Here is a 17890-nt window from a genome sequence, read left to right on the forward strand (position 1 = left end):
GGCCTACTAGAGATAAACATATCCATCAATTTTTCTCTGGAACTCTCGATAAACACATTATCCATTCTCCCTAGTGAGCTGACATTTCAAGCAATCATAAATCATGATCTTACCTCTAAATGGTGGAGTCATAACCCTGAACATATTAATAAGTGAATTACATGAAGCAATTTTCAACATTAGTATAAAATCATCTATGAAATTCTCATAATTATTTTTACTAAAAGAAGCAGTATGATTTAAACATATGTTCAATTTCACAATTCAAAAATTTATATGGGAGAGGCAAGCACTGGTAAATGCTCCAACAACAAAAAAAGACCCTGAATATTACAAATGATAGTCATCTTCTTTGGATAAGTCACTCTGTGGCCCTAATAGTTCAAAGATATTTGTAGAATTTGAAACAAGCTAAAAGTTACTTTGAGACTTTAATAACAATTCAAAAGGGCATTCTAAGCTGCCCCAAACAGGCATTTTTCTAACCTCCTTTACTTAACCAATATAAAATAATATGAGATATGAACTCTTTGAAGTAATGTCCTATTAAATCCTGAGATCATTTCTAGTGCTAATCTGACCATTAGGAGACAAGTTTAAAAAGAAAAGTTAAAAATTTTATGTTCAGATCTCAGACATAAAAAAAAGAAAAAAAGAAAACCACTAAAAGTATAGCTTATTAAAGCAAAAAAGAGCTCTGCAGAAGATCTGAAAAATATCTGGGCCAATTCAGAGTAACAAGTCAGACAGCCAAATGTTGTAGCCAGTGCAAAGAAAGGGTGGCTAACTGTCCAGATGTATTTCAATACTCGAATAGTTATAAATGTGCACTCTTGGTATAACTTTGGTCATTTGATGCAAAAGTTAAAAATCCAATGCAGATACAATAATAAAAATGTGAAGCTTTCGGAGCCCACTGGGTATTGCTTTTTTGGCCAAAGGTAGGGCTTTATAAATATAAATACAGAAGCCAATGTAAATATCTATAATCATTATATGAAAGACATATTCCTTTAGTAATTTCCTTGACGCTAATGATATCCATATATATTTTTACACAAAGTTTTCTATATTTGCACAATTCCTAGTATATTTTTAACTCCTCAAATATATTTGGGAATCATTCCAGACCACAAGACTCTGAGGAATTGCAGAATTTATCAGACTGACGTGTCAACACATATGAATATAGAACTATACAATGTTGTTTTTATTCAGCAAGCATGTCATAAACAAAATTTTCTGGTTTACGATGTTAGGTAGATGAAGGCAATTAAAGTAAGTCTAACTGTAAAAAAAATAAACTCAAAAACTTTAACTCTACAACTCAGCTAACACGGAATTTGTTTTTAAGCTAAGTTCACATTATCTTACTCAAGATTCTGGGTCTAAAGAATCTGATTTCGTATACTTTATACCCCCTGCATGGAGTTTAATGTAAAGTCATGAGCACACTGCAGATGAAGTATACGTTAAATATTGCCTTGCAAATTAAAAGAAACAATCAAAAGAACAAAGGCTAGTCCATTTAGCCAAGATTGAATGATGATTCCATTTTGCTTATTGTTGTTTGTTACTGCTTTCATTTTTAAATGCTGGTAAGAGGTCTAAAGACAAACTTATCTTTAACTTATGATTTAATCGTGTTTCTAAACAATCATAATTAGAATATTAAAAAATGAAGACAAATAGCATAATATAATCAAAGAAGAATCACCAGGGTTTGAGACCTGTTCTTTCACTTATTAGCTGAATAAATTTAAGCAACTTAAGTATTTTGAACCAGTTTCCTCATTCTTACATGGGAAAATAATAACAATATCTACTTTTCAGAGTTGTTCTTGGACAGTAAGGAATAAAACGGATCGGAATGCAGTTTTGTAAAACTGGAAAGAAATATATGCATTCATTGGGTTATCATAAAAAATAATTTGCCTGAGAGAAAAGCTGTTTAACGTATAATATAATAGATCTGCTTCTTTATATTTGTATCTCTTAATTAAAATATTTTTAATTAAATAAACATTCATCTAAGTAAATTGTGTAACTACCAATGTCCTCCCTTTTAACAATTTGAATGAAAGAATAATATTTTACAACCAAGAGTGATGACATTTTTAAAGTACAATTTTCTCATACTTTTAAAAATCTTGCTTATAGCATATTTTGTTCAGTTAACAAAGCATATGTGTACTTCCAATTAAACCTTATGACTAGATCTTAGTAGAAGGAAAGCTATTTATTAAATTTCTACATCAACTCTAAATCTTTCTTTTTTTCTTATTTGGCTCATTTGATGCAAACACAATAATAGTGTAATGTATTCTTTTCAGTGGTGAATAATAAATTACTATTTTGCTTTCTCTATACTCATTACCTAAATGAGGCTTTAGATAGAACCAAATATAGTTACAATATCAAACACAACAATCAAAGGTAAAATACTTGCAACAAACCATACCTAGTAATAAGAACCGCATTATCGTGGTGGGCAATCCCATTTTCTGGAATGGTGTTTCCATCACTTTGGTGGGAGAGAATGGATTTCTGCCATTTACAGAAGCTATCGAGGGACTTGTCTGCATGGTGGTTTATCTCCAAGTTTGGCTGCAATACAACATGCATACCAGAAATGTTCCAAACAAATTACTAAGGTCACTTGTTAAAACTTTTGAAGACTAAAAGTGGGACTATAATTAGAAGCAGTGGTTTCTAGGAATAATCTCTTGCCAATTTTTATCTCTGTAATATCTGACCTAGAGTTAATTTAGTGTATTATTGAACAAACATTCTTTCCAGTTCCAGCTTTAATGATAATGTGAATATATGTGATTATCAGCATACAAAAACAACCAAAACCACTATTAGAAGGTCTGTCATGCAAATGCTCACCTTTAGACTGAAATATACAGCTAATATACAAATATATAGCTTTAACATGACATAAGAGGTATATTCTTATAAACTATTTAAAATTTGCTTCAAATACTAAATGCTTAGTGCTGAAAATCATATTCAACTAGAACTTCCTAAGAGGAGCAATAATAAATTAAATTATTTTATAATACATAATTCTATAGCCTGTCTATTAGAAGTTTAGATTTGTAAACTAACTCATTCTTACCTGATCTTCTGTGAGAACAATTAAGCGGGCCACTATAATATTCACAACGTTTCCTAGGCTGGAATCACGGTAAAGTTTGGCAACCTGACCTCCAGAAAATAAGAAAAGACACAAAGTCAGACAAAAATCATAGGGTGATTCATTATTTTTTTTACAGAGTGGTAAAGCAATTTTTCATGACTTTAACCACTGTGTATATAAAAAGGTTTTCTTTTATCCCATATCAATTAAAACAATACCCTCAAAATGCCTTTTAAAAGGTTTGTTATACAAGTCTACCTCAAGAAATATTTTCTCCTAAAGATGAACTACAACATACTAATTGAGAGGGTGAGCTAATGTTTCAAGTTAAAGAAAACCTCTTAAACAAAATTTAACACATACTATTCAGAAACTCGCTATTATCTGAAAATGAACAATAAAATCATCCTTAAATTTATTTTCTATGGAACTGAAATATTAGTAGATCAATCCTTTCTCACAGTAGACAAATAAATTCTTGAACTCATTATTTCACAATAAAAAATCTATGACCTTAGTCAAAAACCACAACAAATGATTAAGTTAAAATATTATGTAGAGGGATCAAACTTACAATATTCATCACACTCAAAATGTAATGTTCAATGTCTTTGCGGCCATGGTAGCCCACCATCATTTTGTCTGCCACTACTAATGTCTCCACAAACCGCTCCGTGCTTACTGATCTCTTCTGTCTGTGGCGGATATGTGTGCCATTAATTGGCAGTGCAGAAGGAAAGGCAGAGGTGTCATTCAGCCACCAAGGTTTGCCATTTTTTATGAGGTCTACAATAAAAAAAATTAACTAATTCAGACAGGTCCATTAATTAAATTTATTTATTTATAGGTTTTTCAAATAGACATGCTTCTCATAAATTCTCTAACATATTTAGATTTTTCAAAGTGACAGGAGGAGATGAAGAAATACGGTAGTGAGAAAATTAAACTCTTTAAATTTTTCAAATTACATTTTCTGAAAAAAATTAAACATTAATCATACTCAACTGTTCATGAAAGCAAAAGAAAATAAATCTAATGAGTTACTTAATAAAAAAGAATTTTCAAGTAAGCATTTCATAATATTCCAGTAAGTACATTATAATACTTTTAAATTTAGAATGGGTACTTTAAAAAATCATTTAAAGTTGTTTAGAAAGCTACTAGAGTATTAACTTTCTAAACACACTAAGATAGTTCTGATGAAGAACATGAATGTTGCAAAAATCTATTCTTAAGATGCTTCTGAGCATTTAAAGTAAGATGCTTTTATTAAACTATCTTAATTAGAGCAATTCTATTGTTCTAGAAATCTCTAGTCTAAAAAGCTGTGAATTATTTTTTGCTCTTAGTTTTGTGGTCTCCCAACTATTTACACTTTGAGAGTACTCAAAGTATTCCTTTTCCAAAACCTAGAGGTAAAGGGCAATAGAATGAGAGTTGAAAGTTCATGATGCCAGCACGACTCACTTTAAACTACATTTTAGTGTGGACTGTAGCGTATCCTTGGTTTTCTAGACCTTTGGTTCTTCAGTACACAGGAAACCTTGCAGTGCTATGGCACTTGGAAATGCTTGCCTCATTTACATTCCTCTTCACTTAATAAACTTGAGCATACAGACTTTCTGCACACCTCACTTTCACATTCTTATATTGAACAGAAATCTTTCGAACCTCCACTTATTGAACAATTTAGTGAAGAAAAATTAGATTAATTTATATGGCATACTTGACAGAAAGTGGCACTTTCTCAATTTCTCTAACTTCTTTAGCCTTTCCCTTTTAAAAATTACTTTGGTGAAGTTATAAATTTTAAGACATAAGATGAAAGGGACCAAGAGAAGTATCAGTCAAATATTTTTGAAACTCGTATAGTGTGTTTATTCCTAAAGGTCAAGAGAAGCAGATACATACTATTTCTTATTTCAATAGTATATCCCCAAGACAGCCAGGAAGTATTCCCCTATGTCCAGTTGTGGCAGACAGACTCTTAAGGTGGCCCCCAGGACCTCCTGATGTTCACCACACCTTTCTGTGATCTCTTCCACTTTAATATGGATGGGACCTGGGACTTGTTTCTAACCAACAGAATATAGCAAAGATGATGAAATGTATAGGAGTACTGTACATAATAATTGTGTTACATCATATTGTAGCATCTATCTTAATAGAGTCTTTCCCTTGCTGGCTTAGAGGAAACAAGCAACCAAGTTAGTGAACCGTACATAGCAAGAAACTGCTAGGGGCCTTTGGCAGACAACCAACCCAAAAACTAAAGCTTTCAGTCTTGACTGGGGAAGAATCCACTTCTCCACTCCCATGGAATGCTGCCAAGAACCATGGGAGTGGAGAAATGGGTTCTTCCCCAGTCAGGACTCCAGATGAGAACCCAGCCTTGGCTGAGGCTAAGTAGGTACCCATCCATGCACAGACACCTGGTCCACAGAAACTGGGACATAATAAAAGTGTATTACTTAAGCCTTTGGGTTTGGAGCAATATTATTATGAAACAGCTAAAATCTTTTCTGTATTACATAACTCCAGTTTCTCCTGCTCACTCTCCTGTGATCATAAAACCACTCACGTATTCAAATCATGCCTAGTCTTCCCTTCCTCTGACTAGATAGCTTACATGTCTAAACATAAAATTTAATTTCCATTATTTTCATCATTTTCACTTCTCTGATCCAACCAATTTCTTCCTATTTTTATTTAATGTGTTGTGAAAAGAATTACACACCATTGGGCAAAATAAACACTTAGCAATGGTGTTTCTCCTTGGATAGCATTCAATACAAAGTAGGGGCTGTTATTATAATCATCATTTTCATAAATTTCAACCTTTTAGCTTTTTAATTGTTTGCATGGCTACCATTCCATTAGACATATGTATATATAATGTCTTTGCTGGATATTCATAAATGAAGAGTTCTTATACTCAGAAAACTTGTTGTCCGATATACATACAATGTAAGAACACTGAATGTATAAAATCAAAAAAGATAACATCCGCAGTTCATTTTAAAAATTAATCCAGCATGATTAGATCATTGCAAAACAATATCTACATTTTACAATTGTCAATTGACTGCTTCATGTTAAGCTTAATGATCTGTAACTAATATATTTTTAGTCTAAAATAGAATACACAACTGACTTTTTTTTTCAAAATGAAGATTAGTAGTTCTTCAAATGATACTCATCACATACGCTTTGCTCAGTTTAACTTTAGAGTGTAGAATGTTAAAGAAAACATTCCTTCATAAGCACATACAATAAAGAACTTTTCCTCAAAACCAAATACATTCATCTCTTTGCAGTCAAAAATAAGATTTCAATTGATCAATTTCAAAATATTTTTTAATATAGCGAGCAATTCAAGATTATCTCATTAACCTGCTTTGTTTTTCATTTATAGCACTTATTACATCTTGACAGTTGGACATGTATTTATTTATTTGATTGCTTACTTAGTTAACTGTCTCCTCACTAGAATATATGCTTCATGCAAGCAGGGAGTTTTCCTGCTTTATTTATTGCATCCCCAACACCCAGAATAGCCTTGCACATATATGCTAAGTTAATATTTATTTAAAAAATTCAGAAGTAGATAATGCAGGTATAGAAACATAATATCTATATCAATGGAGTATAAGAACATTCAATTATCTCTGGGTGGTTTGTATAAAAGTAACTTCATTTTCCTTTTTTCTTTTTCTTTTTATCCTGTATTTTCTAAATTTTCTTCAAAGAATAGATATTACTTTCAAAAAAAAAACTTAACTCATATCTTAAATCTAATTAAAATAGGAAAATTCATATCTGAATATGAGATAAATATGCCCACAGTCAAAGGGGGTTTTTTTAAAGCTCGTATTTTGATATAAACTTGAGCTCCCAATAACAGGTTAACCGGCAATGTATGCCTACAAAGGTACATCTCACTTGAACTAAGCTGTTGAAATAGTATCATAACTAAGATCAGTAGTTCTCAACCTGACATTTCCCAAACTTACTGAATTTACAAAATGCTTCTTTTTCAATAACATCTAGGGACATTCTGATGGAAATTAAGGAACTATTACTATATTCCCACTATTGGGAAGCCAGTGAAGTGTTTGAAAGTGTGTAATATAGCCGGATCTAGGAGACAGACTTAACTATAGACAGGAAGACAAACCTGGAGACAGGAAGACCAGTTAGAAAGTTGTTACAGTGGTCTAGGCAAGAGATAGTGAGGGTCTGAACTAAATCAACTAAATCAACAAAGATTAAAAGCGAGGACCATTTAGGAAATAGCCTCAGTAACCTAGGGGGAAAGATTGTAGAAGAAGAAAATCTTCCCGCAAAAGGACAGAATTTTATGATGGCAGTAAGAGTGGAGTTGCAGAACTGTTTGACTCAAGCCTAAACCATTGAAAAATAAGGATTTGCCTGAGTAACACCAGTTAACAAGATAGGCACGTCAAAAGAGGATAATCTGAATATAAAACAATTATATTACAATAAACAACTGAATATTTAAGTCCTAGTTTTAAAAGAATTTATATGTAGTTGTATTTATAGCCTAACTTTTGTTGAATACAAAAATAAAGCACACCATTTCCATAATATTTAGTTTCATTAATCAATACAAAGACCAATCAAATCTTTTTTTATTAGTATTTATTTTAAAATTTTATTTAATGTCTTAAGTGGATTCACTTTAAGTGGACTTTTTCTAGTACCAATTATTCTTGACCAACAGGACCTCTTGTAATTAAAAACCTCAGCGATTACTCAAGAGAGAATGTGTTATGAGAACAGGCAGTTGAGGAAAGAACTTTAAAGAACACTTATACTTGAAGCAGAAAATAAGGAGCCCATGAACAATACTAAGAAACAAAAGGGCAATGCATTCACTAATTGTAAGGCAATGCACTCCATTTTTTTACAAATCTACCTATTGAACCCACCCCATTTTTCACTAAGTTTACTTGCTGGTGAACTCTTCTTTGTATTAAGCTGAAATTTGCCCCTAGTTCCAGTTAGTAGAGCTACATAGAACAAATCTAATCTTCTAAAAAATATAATAGCCCTTTAAATGCTAGAAACAGGCGTCTCAACAATGATGATAGCTACAATTCGACTGAGTAAGTAATGTGTGCTGAGAGGAGTACTCAGAGAAGTTGGGTAATTTGTCCAAAGCTTACACCAAAGCCCATGTTCTTTCTACTATGCCAGACTGTGTCCTCTGTTTCTCTAAGTTTCCTAACCCTTAAACTAAACAGCCTCCTATTTCCCTACCTCTAGTCTTGCTTTTCTCTAATTCAGTCTCCACGTGGCTGCCAGAGTAATCTTCAGAAACCTAAACCTGATCATGTGATTCCTACTTGTCATGCAGGGTGTCTGCTTCTGCTCCCCCACACAAGAACGCAGGACATAGTGAGGCCAAAAAGGAATACCCACGGAGCCATAGATAGGGGAGTCATACCACTATATTCTCACTGGCAGCTGGGTTGGAGACACAGGAAGCAGGAGCCATACGATCTGCAATCCTCCAACCAACCAACCCACTTGCTAACTGCAATCCGCCCTTGCTACCTCAGGCACGGCAGTTATATCAGTGGCCAATGGCTAACCAGTTACAGCTGATGGCCAACTATAGTCACAGCTGATGGCCATCTACTACCCGAGCCAGCAGTTTTCCACGTGAGGCCAAGAGCCTGGAAACTGCTCTCTGGGACTCTGTCCCCACACCACTACATAAACCTTTCAATGGATTTCCAGCGCACTTAGGGTAGACAAACCCCTGAACATGGTTTATAAGTCCTTTGTGATCTGGCCCCTTCTTATCGCTCTCACCACCACTTCCCCACCCACTATGACTCTTACCCCTATTTCTCCAACCCACATTCTAATATCCAGTTATATAAACTGTCAGTTCCTGGAACGTGACATTCTTTCTTTAGGTTCAGAACCACTGTAAATTCTGTTTCCTTTATATAAACCCATTGCTCCCTCCACTTCTGCCCAGCTACCTTGTCTTATCCCTTAAGCCTCAGCTTAGAAGTCACTTCCTCCATGAAGCCTTCTTTGACCACTGAAGTTTAGGTTTATTGTCCCTACTATGTAGTTCTACAGTACCCTAATTATCACCATCTTTGAATACCACCTTAAAACTCTTCAAGTCGTATTCAAGTGTCTAGATTCCTGTCCCTAGCATAAAGATATCAGGCTGACCAAACAGTACACAGTACTATGGGAACACCTGTGCATGAAAGCTATAACTGTTACCTGAGCAAATTAAGGTGGCTCTACTTCCCCTTCAAAGAAACAAAAAATCAAATTTTACGCAGACTTACATTTTAAAGACTTCTGAAAGAGCTTCCAAAATTGACTTAAAACTATTGATACTAGTGATACTTTTGAAATGACTCTGGGCATTATCATTCTAATTACTCAAATTCTTATTTACTTTTATTATACATGTCAGAAAAAAGTGAGTGGCAAACAACACAATATGCTTTCTAAATGCCATACGTTCACTTACCCGAAACCCCACAATGAGAGTGATCATACAGATGCCGTTGTTGAAGGGTAGACTTTTTGTAAATCACATGGGGATGGCCATTTTCATAACTAAAATGTTTGGAATCTTCTGTGGTATTCTTCAATGGTTCAATAAAATATTCTTCATCTTCTGTAGCAATAACACCATGCTAAAAGAAAAAGAAACAAAGAATTTACCAAGAAGAATCATTTGAAATATTAACATTACCAAAACTCAAAAATAAATTTATATCTCTCCAAAAAACACGTTAATAGAAAATTAATGAATTGTCTATACTCAGCAAAATATTATATGAATTTTCCTTTTCTTTAAAAAGGATGTTTAAATGCCTCCACATGCTATGCCCTGTACTAAGCATGACACATAGATTATTTCCTCCGATCTTCCTAACAACTCTATGAGGTAGCAGAGATCTCTATGCGTTCACTAAGGCTTATTTCCTTTTCAAATTGTGCACAATTAACTACATCCTTTGTGTTTAGGTATAGCTTTGTAATTGAGCTTTGGCCAATAGAAAATGGGCAGAGTGTTGTATATCACTTTCAGGCCCAGCCCCTGAAAACCTCCCAGTGGAATTCTCCACTCTCTAAAAAAAAAAAGACCTGGGGAAGGTAGAAGCCAAAAGAGAAGGAACCTGGGTACCTGAGTGACCTCATGGAAAGCTGTCCATCAGAAATGCTGACATAAGGGAGAAATAAACATCCATTGTGGTAACTACTGATATTTTAAGGTTACGTTACACCAATTGATATGTCCTTAATATACATCCCACATATCCGCATTTTGCAGATGAAGTAACAGGCTCAGAGGTTAAGAACTTGCCCAATGTTGTATAGAGGTCAGTGAGGGAGCTGGAATTCACACAAAGCTCTGCTCTCATTCACAGTATTATATTGCCTTACACCTATTTATTTAGCCAACTCCTACTCAGCTCAGTCATAGCTCCTCTTTAAAACTTCCTCTTGCCTAACTGGAATAACTTCACCCTCCTATGAGCTCCAACACAGCTTATTATTTATTTTTAATTAATTTATTTGTAATTAATTCCACACAGCTTTGCTACATCTCAAGTCCTGAAGCTATATTTAAAGTTGGTATAACTTTTCAACTGCATGTTTTATCTTCCAAACTATACTAGTCGCTTTCCTAAGGCAAAGGGTTATGTCTCATATTTCTTTATATCAGTTACAGGCACAGTGTCTCAGATATACTGTGCATACCAAATAAAAATTTGCTGATTAAAAGAAAGGAGATAGTAAAAGTTATCTGCATCAGAAATAAGAATTTCCATCCTTGTCTAATACTGTGTTTCCCCGAAAATAAGACCTAGCTGGACAATCAGCTCTAATGCATCTTTTGGAGCAAAACTTAATATAAGACCTGGTCTTAAAATGCTATAAGACCCAATCTATAATATAATATAATATAATATAATATAATATAATATAATATAATATAATATAATATAATATATAATATAATGCCGGTCTTATATTAATTTTTGCTCCAAAAGATGCATTAGATCTGATTGTCTGGCTAGGTCTTATTTTCAGGAAAACACGGTAGTGTTTTCATAAGTGTGGCACATGTGAGGACTGCTCTTAATCTGACTAATTTACCCTGTAACACTGGATAAAACACAAACTCTTTGGGTGTATTTCCTCAGCTGGAAAAATGAAAGGGTTGGTGTAAATTAGTGGTTTTAAAACAGCACTCTGGGGAGCCCTAAGGGTTCCATGGAAGTGCCCTCAGGGGATCGCCCCAGACAACAAAGACAGACCTACATGGCTTGGATTCCTGGGTTTAGGAATCAGCTGTGCTTTTATTAATCTATATATTAAGTTTCCACATAACATCTCATTTGAGAAAAGGGTTTGTTGCTTTAAAAAGAAAAAAAGCTGAAAGCCTCTAGTCCAGAGAATCTCAAAAGTCCCTTTGAATCTTAGCCTCTATGATTCTGTTTAGGGCAATTCATGTTAAGTATCACATGCTTGGAAAGAAAGATAAGACATAATCAGAACTGCTCTGACTTATAGATGAAGTTGGCAACCACCTATACGAAATGAACTAAGGAATGCAAAAACAAAACAAAACAAAAAAGCAGCCCTTAGTCACTTCATATTATTTTCTCCACCACTTGCTTTACTTTAAAGATATTAGTCCCTAAATTAAATGCAAGCACTGACAGAAATAACATCATATGCCATTAACAAACTCTAAAGATGAACATGAATTACTTTACCGGGAAGATTTAACAATATGATAGTAAACTGAGCATGTTTTCCTGCAGAAAAGAGGGCATATGTAAGAAGCTTGGGTAAGAGGGAAGTGTAGGAAGTGGGGTCCAGAGTACTGCCCAGAAAAGGAAGAGTGCTCGAGTTATGTCATGCTGGACTGTGAAAAAGAAGAACGGTTTAAGGTCCCAGACGAGAAACTCAGGTTGCTGGGGGCAAACAGAGTCAGAAGGCTCCTAAGTACACACAATCTCTAACATCAAGAATGGAACGACTCTGGAAGAAAACCCAGAGATTTTATGTTAGGTACTATGTAAGATGTTCACACACATTATCTCATTTAATCTTAACAGCTCTTTGAAGCACGAACTACTGTCAGCTCATCTTTGCAGATGAGAAACCAAGACTGGGCAAAGGTAAGTAACAAGCTCACTGGATTGACTTTGGAGCCTGTACTCTGAGTCACTATGTTATAATTCCCCTACCGTCTGAGGGTTGTTTCTGACTTTATTAATTCACCAAGTATGTTGTGACTGTCTGGCACATGGCAGGTTCTGTTCTAAGCAGTACGGATACGATAGTGAACAAAACAAAGTGCCTGGTCTATCATTGAGCTTACATTCTGTTGGGAGGAGCTAGAAAAAAGTAATTCGTTCTTTGGATAAATAAATGATCCATCAGGTAGAGATAAATGTTCAGACGAAAAATAAAGCAGTGTAGGGGGACAGAGAGTAATCAGAAGTGAGGGAATTACACAAGCTATTTAGGGTGACCAGAGACATCCACTCTAAGAAGATGACATTGGAACAGAAACCTTAGTACAGTAAAGGAGCAAGCCAAACAGATACCTAGGGAAGAAGCGACCAGTGGGACAGCATTGCCTTTGCGTGGCAATGCGGTAGGAGCATGAGTGCAGTATTTGATAAACAGCAAGGAGCAACTGTGGCTAGAGGGAGGGAAGGGGGAAATGATTATGAAATTAGAAAGGTGCTGAAGGCCAGATGATGAAAGAGCTGAGTTAAGTGGGAGTCCCAGAAATCTGTGCGTGCCTCCAAAGCGCCCGGCCTCTGACTTTCCTCAGCATCCACACTCACCCCTGCACTGTCTGCCTCAGGACCATCAGGAGTAATCCCATCGAACTCCCTTTCCCTGCCACACCTGTCCTTACAAGAAGACCAAGACCCATTCCTTGGGTTCTATTGCCCATATGGTTATACACGTCATGTTTTCTGATCTTACCTGCTACTTCCCCCCTTCACCATTTAAAATACTTCTACTGTGCCCTCTCAAACTCAAATCAATTGCCAACAAAATGCCCTGCACCCTCAGCCTCATCTGTGAATGTTCACTTCATCTGGCTCAAACAAAAACCTGAATTTCCCGAAATGACACTTTCTTCCCTGTAATCCTCTGAAATGTGGCTGCTGTCTCTCCTACCAGCCTCCAGCCTCTTATTGGACCTTGAAGTAGGGACTGTGTCCTTGTGACTCATGGCCATTTCCAAACAATTTTCCCTCTCTCGCCCTCTTCCAAAACAACAATAACAACAACAAAAAACCAACCAAACAAAACCCACCAGCTTCAAATCTCAAGCCATCACCTTCTCCCTCTGCTAGTTGCGGTTATCTGCTGACCCAGAGTTGCTTCCCTCATCCCTTAAAGATTTTAGCTTATGGATCACTGTCACTCTCTGCAGTACCATTCCTGAAATAATCGTTTTCAGTATCTTCTTATATCATCGGTTCTTAAGATTTGTGTGTACGTGTGCGTGCACGTGTCATGGATCCCTCTGGAAGTCTAGGGGTGAAGCCTAGGGACCACTTCTCAGAATAATATTTTAATTGCAGAAAAAATATATACAATTATAAATAAAACCCACTGTAGTGAAAAACAGTTATCAAAAGATTTTTTAAATGTAGTAGTAATACATATATCTTTTGTAACACTTAAAGATATGCAGTGGGTCTAATAATTAACATCATTTCACAACAGTGATTAACATAAATAATATTTTGAAGAACCTGCGAAAACTGTTCAATGACATGGAAATATCAATAATTTCTATTGGAGACAAAGTCACAGGTACCGCTATTTCTTTATTGGTTTGTTAGCGACATTCATAAAAGAAGGAAATGTTAGCTTTCAGTTCAGAATTAGCAAAAATAAAGATGTAATTTTCCCCATTCCAGTTCACAACCCCCCTGAATTCCATCCATGAACCCCAGGATAAGAACTACTGACATAGATGGCCTCTTGAATCCCTGCCCTCTCCATTCCTGGACCTCCTCCCTTCCAAATATCTTATCCTTCACCTCACCTTAGACACTCGTGGATGCATATGGGTACATAGTCACACACTAGACTTCAGCATTATCAATATTTGCAACTTTGCCATAGTCTCAATTTCAAGTTCCCCCTTCTTCTATCTTTCCAGTACTATCCCTCTATTATCTCAACCCCAAGAGACAGTCCTTATGCCCACCAGGACCCACTGATGCTTTTCATTGTCCTCCACCCACTTCATGTCTTCATTTGCCTCCTAACCTAGCTTCAATTCCACCTTCCATTTCCTTGTTCTTTTCTCCCTTCATGGGATTTATCTGGCTAAACTACAACCCTGATTAAATCCAATTTTGCTAGTCTGGGTCTACACCCCTGCAGCTTCATTTAGCCAGAGGAAAACACACCAACATGCTGTCGAGTCTCACTTTAAATTCACCATCATAATCTCAACTGTGTCCTTAATGCTTCATGGCAATTATATTATGTTTCTCTGGTTCATTCAGTATTCCACTCTCCTGGATAAATATTTCATATTTTCTCCTCTGTTCTTAACCCCCTAACAGCTCATCTTTCCATCTTCCGTTCCAATAGAGAACATTGCACAACCTCCTACGCCTACAACCACAAATATCCCACCTTCCTGAATCTCATGTCCATATAATCTATTTTATTTCCTGTTATTATGAATGAGTTGTCTATTCTCCTAGCTAAGGACAATTATTCTATTTATGCATATGATTCCATCCCTTCTTACCTATCAAGAATACCACTCCAGAAATTTCGATTCTCTCTACATAATCATTCCTATCAAACAAAACAAAACCTCCTGTCACCCCCACTTCTGCCTGCAGCAACTGATCATTTCTTGCTTTTCCAAGATTCCTTAAAATAATTGTCTATATAGTCTTTTATCTTCTCCCATTTCTTCTTAATCCTACTTCAATCAGGTTTTTGCCTCTTTTCCATACCCCATCATGATTTCACCAAAACCACTTTTGTCAAGATCACCAATGACCTCTTTATTGATAAATTCAATGGTCAGTTTTCAGTCCTACTCTTATTTTGACTCAGTAGCATTTTTCTTTTTAAATACTTCTTTCTCTTGGCTTCTAGGATATTTGCCTGGTTTTCCTTTAACTTCTTATTTCACTGTTCTTCGCTGGAGTGACCAAAGGTTAAGCCCTTGGACCTCTTCTTTAGTCTATTCTCCCCAATTAAGCAATTTCATAGAATCTCCTGGCTTTGGCTGTCATCTATATACTGATGAGTCCCAAATTTATAAGTCCATAATTCACATCTCTCTCCTGAACTCCATACTTGTATATCCAACATTTTATACATCTCAAGTTTAACATGTCCAACTGAACTTATGATATACACCACTACCCAACCTACTCTTCCTATAGCTTCTCCATCTCAGTTAATGCCTGAGTCTTCCTCATATCCACTGACGACTGCTGTATTCTTCTAGTTGCCAAGGACTCAAGCTTGGAGTCATCACTGATTTTATCCTGTCCTCTAAAACCTACCATCTTGTCCCAGGTTCTCTTTCTAACCTCATCTTCCATTATTCTTTCTCTTTTTCACTTAGCTCTAGCCATGGTACTGGCTATGTTCCTCAAACACTCTTAAGATCAGGGCTCTGTAGCTGAAGATTTCCATCTAGAAATCTTATCACTCAGATGTCAGCATTCCCTTCCTCATTTTCTTTAAAGTTTTTACTCAATATTTTTCCACCTCAGAACTTAACGTTATCCAAAATACTATGATTTTTATTTATTTATCTTATTGTGTATCTTCTCCACTAAAATGCAAGCTATATGATGATAAGGATTTTTGTCTGGTTCACTGTTGAACTCCTAGCACCTAGAACAGTGCCTATTATCTGGTATTTATAAGTATTGGGTGAATAGATGAATGAATAATGGAAAAAGTAGAAAGGCAACTATGAATACAATTAAATAAATAGAAAGTCTAATGGAGTCACTGGTCTTTTTTAACTAGCTATATAGTCTTTAGTATCTTCAGAGAGATTTGAAAAAATTATTTAGCATGAATTAAGAACAATATATAAAGAAAGAAACAATCACACAAAAAAAGATCTCTTTAAAATTAGAAATAATACTGCTGTAATTTTTAAATCAATTGAAGGAAAAAACGCAAACTTGGGGAAACTCATAGAACTTAGATCATAAGGAAAAGATGGGAAAAGAGGTAAGAAAAGCAGAGACCCAATTACTGAAGGGTTGGGGGGGAAACCAGGAGACAAAATTATTAGGAAATTATTTTTCAAATTGCTCTAAGCTACAGGCGGGTCTTTAAATTGAAAGCACCCATTAAAAACTAAGTAGAGGTAAGGAATGAAGACTCACAACTTACCACATTATTATAAAATTCTTGAAACAGGAAGTAGTATAAGGATCACTTTCATTGAAGAAAAAATTTTAAGAAAAAATAGAACAAGAAGAATTCTGACACCCAAAAATGAATCAATGCTAATTTTTTTAGATCTGTAAGTCTTTTCCTAAGCTACAAAACCATATAGTAGGTTGGTGCAAAAGTAATTATGGTTTTTGCAATTATTTTTAACCTTTTAAACCGCAATTACTTTTGTACCAACCTAAATTTGATGCTCAATATTTCCCTTTCCCAATTCCACCATCCAGGGTTCTGAAGGAAAATGATTTTTGAACCTAGAATTTCACATACAGCTAAATTATTAACCAAACATGAGGTCAACATAAAGTCACTTTTAAATAGGTAAGGAATCAGAAATTTTACTTCCCAGGTACCTTTTCTGAGGTAATTACTTGAAGATATTCTCCAATAAAACCAGAATGTAAATACAGAAAGAGGAAGATATGGAACCAACCTCGGAAAAAAGAAATCCCAAGATGAGAGATGTGTAGCAACTCAAGAAATTAATTAACTAGAAGACTCTAAGAAAAAGCCTCCAAGAAGAATGAAATATATTCCAAGCAATACATATAAGAACTAAGGAACTGAATGATATTGATCATGTGGCTAAAAAAAAAAAAAAAAAAAAAATTCTCAATAACACAAAATAAAATTAAAAACTCTGGAAAAACAATACCTGGATAACACATCCATAGTCCTAAAATATGATACCATTTTAAACAGCAGATAGACTGTAATGTTAGGAAATTTTTTCCTTTTAATGATGCAAGGGTTGTAACACTGATTTCAATGATCTCTACATTGGATACTCTTTTTAATAGAACAATTAAAAACAGAATTGGTTAATAGGGGCCTTTAAAAAGTAGGATTTTTTTAAAACCTGTTTACATATTCCATTTTATTAAAAATGTAACATGATACAAAATAAGAATGAAGGCAAGGATTACTAAAACTGGTGGGTAAAAGTGTGATGACAAACAGGATATTTACATAGTCTCAGAGTGTCTGCTCACAAATTTCTTATCAGTTGCCAAGGGGAAAAGAGTAGCTTTACTGGACAAACATGGCAGACCTCGCCTTAATCAAGCAATCAAAGTTAGCTAACATGGACCACGCAGTTTTAATAGGAAGCAAAGGGAAACAGAAAGGCGTTCACAAATAAAGGGAAAGAAAACAAGACAGAAAATCTCACTGAGGATAAAGAAGAGAGGGATGATCCTCTGCTATCCCACTAAGTGTAGAAAAGTTTCCCTTTTCAAC

At 35.1% G+C, this 17890-nt stretch overlaps 1 protein-coding gene across 7 annotated transcripts in view; it reads right to left on the reverse strand.

Moving 5' to 3' along the window:
* ADAMTS6 (ADAM metallopeptidase with thrombospondin type 1 motif 6) overlaps positions 1–17890 on the reverse strand; it is a 262327-nt gene that overhangs the window by 232210 nt on the left and 12227 nt on the right. For all 7 annotated transcript variants that reach the window (XR_012495117.2, XM_019743866.3, XM_074328899.2 and 4 more), the window contains 4 exons: positions 9675–9843; positions 3720–3931; positions 3125–3208; positions 2462–2607 (listed from right to left, as the gene is read on the reverse strand). Coding sequence is in view for 6 of the 7 variants with exons in the window: in XM_019743866.3 (XP_019599425.1) it covers positions 2462–2607; positions 3125–3208; positions 3720–3931; positions 9675–9843 (611 nt within the window). In the remaining variant the exon portion in view is untranslated. The remainder of the gene's footprint in view (positions 1–2461; positions 2608–3124; positions 3209–3719; positions 3932–9674; positions 9844–17890) is intronic.

This window comes from Rhinolophus sinicus, chromosome 3 (assembly GCF_057876585.1).
Source record: "Rhinolophus sinicus isolate RSI-liver-muscle chromosome 3, RSI-T2T, whole genome shotgun sequence".
Taxonomy (NCBI): domain Eukaryota; kingdom Metazoa; phylum Chordata; class Mammalia; order Chiroptera; family Rhinolophidae; genus Rhinolophus; species Rhinolophus sinicus.